Here is an 11323-nt window from a genome sequence, read left to right as displayed (position 1 = left end):
GAATTTGATTGATTAACAGAGAAATTATAGCAGGGTGTTTTAATTTTGTCATCCACCCGTCGTCCTTGTTTATTTAGTAGTTGGTTGTTTAGGTTTGTAAATTGTAATCGGATTTTTATGTTTGTTGTGTGACGCTAATCCTTCCGTACCATTACTCAACAGCATGACTATGGCAACACTACCTATTTAATATTATTATATGATAACATGTTAATAATGAATTAAGAAATGAGAGGATGAGGTAGGGAGAAGACATTGTATTGGTTGTATGTTAAATTCTAATTCTAATTCTAATCTAACTCCCTTGTTTTTTGGTTTTCAATTCTATTGTGAAATTGATGGGAGTCTGGTATGTGGGGATTTCATTAGTGAGATTAAGATAAGTGCAGAAAATGAAAGTAAGAAAATTTGGGATTGGGAGGGATAGGAGTAGGTTGGGGCGTGGGGTAGTGATGAGTTGCATGCGCGATGGATCATGATTCTTGAGTCCGCGTGCGGGAGAGGAAGGGTTATGAATGCCAAAAAAGTGGGGACAGGTTGGTTTGGGTGGCAAGACAAGAATGTGATGTGAGGAGTTGGTTGGGTTGGGTTGTCTTGTGGTGGATCATATTTGTTCTGTATGCTATGGACTAAACATAAATTTTCACCCATGAGTCTCGAACACAATTCCTAAGAGAACATCACAGTACACATTAATAGTGGAGTATCAACTCAACCACTGTTGTGGGGATATGCATGAAGACGCTCATCATGCCGCGGACTGCGTCGCTCTCCATCACTTGAAGGTGACGGTGGTTAATATTCATGACGCAGGTGGGGCCATGCTGCAAGCAAGTGCCAGCGTGATGAACAGGGCATACCAACAACCACTCCATCACCATGCCACGATATTCCACCCTCGCAAACTTTCATTTCAAATCTTGTTCACACCCCCATCACATTTCCCCCCTATGCTTCTAACTTCTAATAATATTAACCAAGTTTCAAAAAATCACTGCTGTTTTTCCCCACTACAACAAGGCTTACCGGGTTTGTCACATGTAGTATTTCCTTGCCCTTTCCAAATACACTGACAAAGCCAAATTAGCAAAATGTATATTCAAATTAGTCTAGGTAGGGCTATAGGGAGTCATTGTCAGGTAGGTGTGGCTTTATAGTATAGTACTGTTATATTGTTTACATACACAATATTGCAAGTTGCAATCTGACTCGCAAACAACAACAGTTTTTGAGCCCGAAATTCACTGTGAATGATGCAATACAATTAATAGCCAACTGAAACGACCGACCAATTTCGCTGTATCTATACATTACATTCAACGTCAATGTTTTGTTGTCCATGTGTTAGTCAATAGGGGAGGGTAAGAAACTAAAACCAAATGGTTCAAAGGGATGGGCAAAGCACAAATGCAAATGCATGTAACATAAGGCAAGCAAATCAATTGTTACGGGGGTTGTACAGAGGTAGCCCATATTGTTTGCCAAAATAGGTAATGGAAGGAAGGACTGGTCCATGGCGATGGCGTGGCCTTTTAATGTGACAGAGCAGCGTGGAATGCGACTGCACCCATGTTAGGGCCTCAGAACTAGGCACATGGTTTTCGTGGTCCTTCTTTCCTCTCCTCGCCATTGTGTTGTGTTGTGTTGTCATAGCTGCCCCCCTATTCAAACCTTGACGTCTCAACTCTGAACAATTGTGCATTGCCACCATTATTGCTTAGCTAGCTCCTTTTCCTACACCCACTTGCATCAAGCTTCAACTAATACTATTATTGTTATTATTATTATTATTATTATTATTATATTGGACTGTGGAACTGAGTCAGAGTATAGACCATATGTCTGGGGATGAATGATGTTAATGTTAGGAATGTATTCCTTTCCTTCATATTCTACCAACAGATTTGCTACGGTCTTTGCCCTTCATAATTAATTACGTTACGTACAAGTGAAGTGATGCTACCACTTATCTTATTTAGATGTACTTGTGCTTCTCCGTAATAATTCATTGAGAATGACTTTACTCAATTGGTGTGGACTCATTTGGACGAGGTTCCGTAGCTCAACGACAAATCCGTATTTGGCAGAAATGGAATCAAAATCTAATGTTATTAATGCCATGCTTGACCCTGTTGAGCATATCTGTACGTGCTGTTCCATATTTGCATAGGTTGTAATAATACCTTGTGCTCTTACAATGAGTATTCTAAGTTATGAATTGGAAGTAAGCAAGGAACTGGAGTTTTATGTTCCGGCTTTCAATTGAGCTATGAAGACATAGATAGCATAGCTGTTGTTTTGTTTGGCTGTAGGAGTTAAAAAAAGGAGTTCAAAATCATGTGCTTTACACGCAAATTTGGATGCGATGCAAGTGCTGTTTCATAAGCACCACGGAAAAATTAATCGATTACTAATGACCCACTGCTACTCCAAACAACCTAACATATTGATATTGCTATCCAATGTGTGAAGAGATTCAGAGAATTTGTAAGCATATTTTACTTCTGGCAGGCCACACTTTCAAATATAGCTGTGATTGTTTTTCGGTTCAAAGGTGGTTCAATGTGAATCTAACCTTCTACTTTAGTTACGTTCAACTGCATTGAAACTTGAAAGGTATAGTGTAGTGTGTTTGGTTTGTTGGCAGCGTGCATTCCAAAACCATTGAAGTGAGAAGTACGTGAGAGGAAACTTTCAAATAAATAGACATTTGGGGTCATTCAATGACAACCCAAACACTAGTTATAAACTTTAAAATAAACATTTCAAACAATATAATTTTGTCACTCTTGATCTTTAAATATCTATTTCGTGGATTAATAGATTAGATAGCCATTATTCTGTGACTCAGACTAAGCATGCATAAACACTTCATGCAGAGAAGACAAAACAACTTCTCTATCATAATTCATAAATAAATGGAAGTGGGGATAGTATATTTGTTCTCCTTTTCAAAGTATGAAATATCTCAAAAATTCATATCTTTGTTTTGGAGAGAAAATATCTTTTCAACTGGTTATTGCAAAAAAGGGTGGGGGGAAAAGTTGCACGACGAGCTCCAAACTCATGCATAAAACGACATATCAAGAGTCATAAATATGGTAACGCCAAAAGAAATTACATGACCACTAGCACCCTGACACCATGAAAGTGAAACATGGAACCGCAAGATTTTCTGCATGTCGCACAATACACAAAAGATAGATGTCCACGGCAAAAAGGATTTGAAATACTTCCTCCCTCTGTGTTAGAAGAAAATACATATTACTTCTGGTATACATAACCACATGATTCAAGAAGATCTATTGCACAAGAAGAATTCTAGTGAATAAATTGAGTTTAGTGTAAGAAAATTATAGTTGTAAAAATAATTAATCTCTTGGTCCAACGAGATCAAATGTCGAAGCATGAGATCAACATGTTTTTGGGGGGTGGTTATTTCTTCTTTCTTAAATCAAGCTCCTTCACCTTCCAATTCCAAGGTCAAGTTTTTGAAACCATGCAACCTGTTTCATCACATCCTCGCTGCAAGCCACAAGGATGTCGAGAGGCACACTCTGACCCGTTTGAATTCGAGGAAAATATCTACTAGTTACTACTTACGTTGAATTTTTGTTGCTTTTCTGATTAATTAGGGACAAAGAGATGAGATATTCTGATTCTAGTATGATGTATACAGCTCATTAGTTCTAAGTGAGGGGTGTAAACAAACACATACTACAGGATCATATGAAATTAGAACACCAAGTTAAGACTTATTTATTTTAAACACGGTTTCAAATAGCTCGGAAATGTCTCACTGGATCTAAAAATACTGAAACTAGTCCTGAGATTAATTAGTTGATACGAATCTACTAATGGATAGTCTTGAAAACATGTAAAGAATAAGAAGAGAAATTTGACCCTACGTTCAACTTGCCAAAAGAACCAATATCAAAAGAAAGTGTGATTCTAATGGATAGAACCAACACTGTAAACTTCTTTAACCTAAGAACAAAAGGAAAAACTCTCACAATAAGTAAGTATATCAATTTCATTAATCTAAATATTCTACTTTACAGTTTATAAGAGGCTCCTATTTATAGGCCATGCTCACCAACCCTTGAATGACAAGTAGTGAACTTCCAATGGGCATATTTTTCACTAAGCTTTTACTTTCCACTATGTTTTTTTTTCCGCCAGAATTTACTTTCGATTAATCCACTAACTATCATAATGAAGTAGAAAGCTAAAAAACTCTCAAAATTGACCTAGAAAAGATGAATAGACATCTGAACTTATACCCTCACAATTAATCACAAAAATACATGAAAAATAGGAAAATGGGTCTTAAAAAACAATTAAGACCATAAAACTAAATAACTCTAATCCATGGATACTTGTTTGGTAAGTTTGGGCTTTTATCAAGCTGCCTTCATATTGGATTCAAATCTTCATTAACTTATAGAAAATTTATCCACTTTATAATCTTTAATGCACTTTGAGTTGAATTTCCCTCGACCTTCATGGATACTTCGTTTATTCTCTTAATTTTAGACCTAGTCATGAGACCTCTAATGTCACACAAAGTATTTTTGAGTTGGCTTACTGAATCTCGATCAGTGCTTTCTCTTCATTCACATTCTTTATTCACAAAGCTAGGGAACAATAATATGTAACTAATGTGAACGCCGAGGAACCTAACCCAAGCATTTTAATCCCGTCATGGCCTATGGATTTTATCCAAGCCCAAATAGAATTGGATAACTCAAGTTAATAAGTGGGCTTGCTTATTGCACCTTCTTGTGGATAATGAATTAGTCGATTTTTATTTAAACAGAAAACAACAATTGATTGTAATCCACAACAATTAGATAATTCTAACAAAGGGGCTCTAAAGAAAGGATTAATCTGATTATAATGACATTTTATAGCCATCTCAATCATCACTAGTTGTACTTCTTCACCTTTTAAGAGAAACTCATCACTTTAAAAATGTGGTATCCTACAACTAAAACTTACTCTTCTAAGAGAGAGTTGCCTCGTGTCGATGAGTCATGAGTTAATTCAGCCACGTAATGGAAATACTCTTTGTCACACACTTTGTCCATGAGACCATGACAATGATATCCTTATAGCCCCAACTTCTCAGATCTTCACATCCAGTTAATGTGTATGCTTTTACGCAGCACTTTTTTGAATCTCTCGTCTCCTTAATAGAATTGTGATTTTTCCTTGAATTTGAGGGACCGGGGATCAGGTTTACGAGTTAGAATTAAATAGGAAATCGTGGTTTCACTCTACAGCAAGTATATGGCAGCATGTTCAACGCTAAGCAAGAACAAAATGCGTCTCTATTGACGCCAATAATGAAATAATGTAGACAATTAGACATTGAACACCGACAAAAGAAGAGTTACTTCACTCTTTGTGCACGTTAGATCATGGGGAAAGTGACTACTTACGCAAGTCAAGGGATTGGTAATCATTGTAATCTGTATTTCGTCCTCTAGGCCCGTAACTTCGATCAAAGCCTAGTAGAACCTCGTTGCAAAATAATAAGTACTGCAGATTGTATGAATTTTGGCTTATATGACTGCATTCCAAATTACACGAACTAATTAGAAATAATCCACTAGCAATTCATTTATTCTAGTGTGGATAACAGCTAGACTTATATTTCTTAATTTCAATGGGACTCTTTACTTTCTTCTTATCTATTATTATTTAAAAATAATCAAGTTATTAATCACTAACTGAAACCAAAAACTAATTCCTCACATGCCAAATTATGGAAGGCCCCCTTAATTTGACTTTTAAATTACCGTATTTTTCTTTACATATAATACTCTTTTAATTAATCCACGATTTTTTAAAAATTGATTAATTTAGTTTAAAATGTTAAATTTGTTAGCAAATTATATCAATTTTAAAAAATTACTCTTAAAATTATTGAGACTTATCATTTCTCTTTTTACTTAAAATTATATTTTATCTAATTAATTAATATATGTTAGTCTTCTTCTCTAATCCTTATGAGAGAGAGCATTTATTTTAAGGGTATTTTGGTAAAAAATAATTAATATAAATTACAACTTATAAATAATCTTATAAAAATTGATAAATAAGTTTGAAAAAAATTATATTTAAATATAAAAATAATAATTTATGATTGAATAATAATATAAAAGTATACCTCATTTTTTACGTGTATATTACACAAGGTTGAAGAGAGGCGCAAGTGTAGATACAATAAATTATAATCCTTCCTCTTCTCTTTTGTCATCCATATAGATACTTCCTATTATTTTTAAGGAAGAAAACCAGTTATTTCCTCTTTGTCTAACGCTATATTCAATTAAATATTTAAGTTAGTTTTTAATTTTTTTTATTGATTGAAAAATTAATTTGGTTGTTTGATAATTTTTTTTAATAATTTCTAACAATTTTTTGAAATACTACTTCAACTAACATTTTAACAACTAATCCCTATAAAATTCTACAAATTCTTATAATACTGTCAAATTACTTGCAATGGTTTCTAGTCAACCGTATTTTGTTGGAAGATTGAAATCCTGCTTTAATGAGAAGAGCTGATCCTAGAATCTCCAAGGAAATAAACTAAGATGCTTATAAGTTATAACCCATAAGCGCAGTTGAAGTGACACGGAGAAATTTTAGCCGGCCACACCACAACGCTACTTTCATACATTAAAGGCCAATTAAATAGAAATTTCCGTTTTAGTAAATAATTTTAAAAATGGATCCGTGCAATCATTTGTTGGACAATAATCGAACCATCGTGTCAATTTAAAAAAATGAAAAATTTATATCTATCTTAAAAAAAGTAAAAAACAGAATCATTACCCATAAACTAAATCATATCATCAAGTATTTAAGATAATTAAGCATAATCACTCCTATTGAACAAATAATATAAAAAATCACATTGTAATTACAAAACCACATCGTTGGGTAGTACCAGGTTGATTGCATGAACGGTCGAATCAGAATCCGTGTTTTAAAATTACACTACTAGTACTTTATGAAAGTATGGTAGAGGGGTAGATCGGTCATTTCAATTTTAATATCCGTTGTTTTGTCTGGAAAGGAAAGGAGAGTGAGGCATTTTCAAAGTGCAGTCTCTCAGAGTCATTTCTCTCTCCGGCGAGAAAGAAAAATGCAGCATTTCATGGATTTGCAAGCGAATTCGGAGTTGGGTGAGTCGAATTCATGGCTTTCAGTGAAAGAGCAGTCCGGTGCGGCACCCAACACCAATTTGGATCGCGTCCTCTTCAACGACCTCGTCGAGATTGTCCCTCTCGTTCAGTCACTCATCGTAAACCCCTCTAACCCTTTTCACTGCAACGCAAAAAAAAGAGATTTTTTTTTAAAATTTTATTTATCTGCAAGAGGAAAAGGAAACAAAACAACAACTTGGGAAATGGGAATAATGTATTTTGGACTCTACTGTGTTGGCTTTGTGTGTTGACAACATACTGAAAGGAAGGCTAGTGACTTGTGATTTTTTCTCTTTTTATTTTATGCTGATCTTGTGATAACTGATGCTCTTGAATTTCAATTTAATTATCTTCAGTACTATGTGTTGTTTAATTATGATTAGGATCGTAAAGCAAGCCGTTCATTCACGCGGCGTGGTTCCATGATCTACACCAAGACACCCACCAGAGAATCATTGTCCAAAAGAGTAAGACCCGGACAATTTTTTGGTTTGAATTTCTTCAAACTTTTCATTCGCATTGGATTTATTTGTAATGTTCATAAATCTTGCTCAATATGTTGAATCGTGGAAGCAATTAGTTTAGGGGTTTCCTTCCATTTGATATAATAATGTGCAATATTTGAGATTTTATGGAGTGATACTTGGAATGATGCAGACTTGTTTTTTGTTGTTTACTTGTTTACCTCTTTCTGTTTAAATTTAAACTTTCACTTGAATTGGTTAGACTTCAGTTTCAGTTATCAATATAGGTTTGAAGATGTCCCTAGTTTTGAGTCTCTAATATTAATGTAAGTATCCTTGTGTGACATGTTTTGCTTACTCTGATTGTGTTTCTGTGTATTGAGTGATAGCTATAATGGAGGTTAAATATGAAAAAGTTGTGGAACTAAGCTATTTCCTTCTCAAGCACAAATACCATAAAAGTCCTGCATATTTCTATCATACCACATTGAATACTTTCTATTGCTCTTTAAATGCATGTTGCACATGTCTCCATAATCATAAATTAATACCTAGCCATTTACTTGTGTATGGACGTTGGTACTTGGTAATGTTATATGATAGTTATTCATGTAAATGACATTTTGTGAGTGACAACTTTTATGTGCTCTATTTTGTCTCTTCAACACTTGTTTTGAAATGATAATGTTAGTACTAGCGCTATTTGGACATTGAATATGAAATATAATAATTTTCGATCTTTTGTGTATTGTGAAAAATATCACTGCATTGCTAACTATCCTTTTTTTTCATATTGTAATCTCTAGAATATGTGCATGTGTATTATGACCTTTTACATGCTTCATCACTTAATTAAAACACTTTGTTTGAATAGTAAAAAGTATTTTTTCCCCCTTTGGTGAGCCCATGTATCCATATTGATTTGGCCCTTTTGAATTGCCCGGGAGACTAATCCCTGTTTGACTGTCAGAGCACAATGGTTATACTGCCTCTCTGCAGCAGCTGCTTTGTTAAGAAGCTGAGATTCAAACTCATGTTCTCATCCTAGGGGGTTGAAAATGCTACCACCTTGATTCACTCATTGTGGATTGAACAATAAATTTCCATTACTTTAGACTGGAAACCTTCAGTAAGATGGTTTGCAGAAAGTTCTTCTTGTTTATAGTGTGATTTAGTGATGTTAGATAATTCAAGTGAAGGATTGGTAGGCCCATTAGTATGACACCGGGGGGGTGGGTGTAGTATTTTGTTACTCCAATATGGATGTTTATCTGAGTGTCCATATATTGTCTGTACTCTGTATGATGTAGTTCAAGTACTATATGCTTCAGTCCTACTTCCAAAGGTTCAAGTTCAATTCTATAAATATCTGTATCACTTTCTTTCTCTAGATTGAACTTGCTTATTGTTATTGTTCTGTTCATATGGAAGTCTGAAACTATTCTTTCAAAAGAATAATTTCTCATATAACTGTTAAATTTGCTGTGCACAATGCATTATGACTGGCATTTCTTTGCTGTGATCATTGTACTGAATCATTTAGGTAACAGATTCAAAAAGTAGGAATGTTGCCCCATCTATTCCTGCCAAAAAGAAAAGGGACCACGGAGAAAAAGAACAAGGAAAAAATGGCAGCAATGATGCTGATAACTATTCCATGTTTTCTTCAAGAACTTTGGCTTCAGAAAAGGACATAGAAGAGTTAGGCATGTTGAAGGAGCAGGTAGAGGAACTTCAGAGGAAATTGTTGGAGAAAGATGAACTTTTAAAGTCAGCAGAAAACACAAGAGACCAGATGAATGTTTTCAATGCAAAACTTGATGAACTGAAACACCAGGCTTCAGAAAAGGAATCTTTACTGAAGTATACTCAACAACAGCTCTCCGATGCTAAGGTACTGATCTGCTTTTTTTTTTTTAATTAATAATTTGGCCCAGGGACTTTCTAAACCATTTAGAATGTGAGCAGAGTTCATCTCTTAGAGTTAATGGTACCTATTCACTTAATACATACACTTCATATATCTCTGGAACATGATGGGCATGGATTTTCGAGTTTTGACGGTTGTGGAAAGTTGGGTTCTATTTTAGTGTATTTTAGTAGGCATATGCTTAGAGAATGTTGGAAGGCTTCACAATTGCAATGAGTTTAACTTTTTACAGTTTTCGGTTTTTTGATTTTACCTAACATTAGTGTTTTTCTTAGAAGTTTTGTATGGTTAAAAAGTTGATGTGTTTTGCCCTACTGAAATTGTTACTATATGTTTATTTGGATTTTATGAAAGCTTAATCTGAATGCACTGAAATTAAAATGTTGTGTTCATATCTTATACTGCTTTCTCCAATCTTAGATTCTGATAGATAACATTTGGGGGAGGGGGTAAAATGTTTCTTCTCACGCATTAACGGTTATCCTTTTCCTCAGATTAAGCTTGCAGACAAGCAAGCTGCTCTTGAAAAGATACAATGGGAAGCGATGACATCCAACAAGAAAGTAGATAAACTCCAAGATGAGCTAGGTTCCATGCAAGCAGATATTACATCATTCACGTTATTACTGGAAGGATTGTCAAAAACTGACACTGCTAAATACACTGATGATTATGACGTCAAGCCTTATGATTTCAGTCACCTGCCTAGTATTGTGAGTTTATGAATATTTTTCAAATATACAGCATATTTTTCCGCATGTTAGCACTATGATTTAGATTGCCTTCTTGGTTCATGACACATGAATATCTTGTTTATCAATGTGCATGGCTTCCACTTGTTTATCAGTGATTTAGCATTTGTAGATTGTATCCGTACTTCCCGTAAGGTTGTAACTTCTTTTCTCTTAACAAGAGGGTATTTGGTAAAGAACTGCATCATTGAATGGTATGAGACTATATTTGTTGGATTTAATGTATATCTTTGTTTTCAAGAACAGAGTTTGTTAGTATATTTGTAGAAATATCTAATCCTTGGATGTTGACCTTTTCAAGTAAACATCTGGTTGAACAGGATGATTTGGACGAGATGGAATTGCAGAAAATGGAAGAAGCAAGAAAATCTTATATGGCTGCTGTTTCTGTTTCCAAGGAAAAACGAGATGAGGAATCTATTGCTGCTGCTGCCAATGCTAGGTTACATCTTCAGTCACTTGTTTTCAAATCCAAAAATTTTAACCTGTAATATCACTACTAGTTTTATTTAATGAGCTACAAGTTAGGTCCCTTTAGTCAAAATGGTGAGGCACTTAACCTGTGTGTGAGATTGATTTGTACAAGCCTGTTATGAACAAATATATAAAGTTATGCCATTTTATGTGCTGAAATACTAAACGAGCATGTTCAATGAAGTGAAAATGTGTTCTTTCGCGGGTCTAACTGCATTCAGAATTTTAACAGACCTGTGAATCTGGTTTTCCAAAAGCAGAAGAGTTAATCAATTCATGACCTGATGAGTTTTAGTTTCTCTTTCAAGTGGCATTCAGAAAGTTTCCTTCTAGAAGCTGATTCTGATTGGCAGTGGTTATTTTTCACATCTGCGAACTGTTCCAAAGCAGTAGTAATTGTGTATGTATGTAATATATGCCACTTCTTGTACCCAAGTTGGCTTCTGGTTCCCCTACTTTCATACATTATACTCACAAGGTGGG

At 34.8% G+C, this 11323-nt stretch overlaps 1 protein-coding gene across 1 annotated transcript; it reads left to right on the top strand.

Moving 5' to 3' along the window:
* The first annotated feature begins 7112 nt into the window (after nucleotides 1-7112).
* Nucleotides 7113-11092, top strand: LOC100806411 (protein MICROTUBULE BINDING PROTEIN 2C-like). The gene is made up of 5 exons (NM_001369215.1): nucleotides 7113-7318; nucleotides 7604-7687; nucleotides 9228-9578; nucleotides 10109-10327; nucleotides 10687-11092. The coding sequence occupies exons 1-5, from the start codon at nucleotides 7160-7162 to the stop codon at nucleotides 10855-10857; spliced, it is 984 nt and encodes a 327-aa protein (NP_001356144.1). The 5' UTR covers nucleotides 7113-7159; the 3' UTR covers nucleotides 10858-11092.
* Nucleotides 11093-11323: the final 231 nt, after the last annotated feature.

Source organism: Glycine max, chromosome 17, assembly GCF_000004515.6.
Source record: "Glycine max cultivar Williams 82 chromosome 17, Glycine_max_v4.0, whole genome shotgun sequence".
Lineage (NCBI taxonomy): Eukaryota > Viridiplantae > Streptophyta > Magnoliopsida > Fabales > Fabaceae > Glycine > Glycine max.
The sequence above is the reverse complement of the archived record's forward strand: the minus strand, read 5'-3'. Positions and strand labels throughout refer to the sequence as shown.

What these genes read in the sequence shown, in the direction of transcription:
- LOC100806411 (NM_001369215.1), top strand. Translation starts at nt 7,160, where the DNA reads ATGCAGCATTTCATGGATTTGCAAGCGAATTCGGAGTTGGGTGAGTCG. An exon ending in GAGAATCATTGTCCAAAAGA is followed by an intron (nt 7,688 to 9,227) that starts GTAAGACCCGGA and finishes TGAATCATTTAG; the next exon opens with GTAACAGATTCAAAAAGTAG. An exon ending in AACAGCTCTCCGATGCTAAG is followed by an intron (nt 9,579 to 10,108) that starts GTACTGATCTGC and finishes CCTTTTCCTCAG; the next exon opens with ATTAAGCTTGCAGACAAGCA.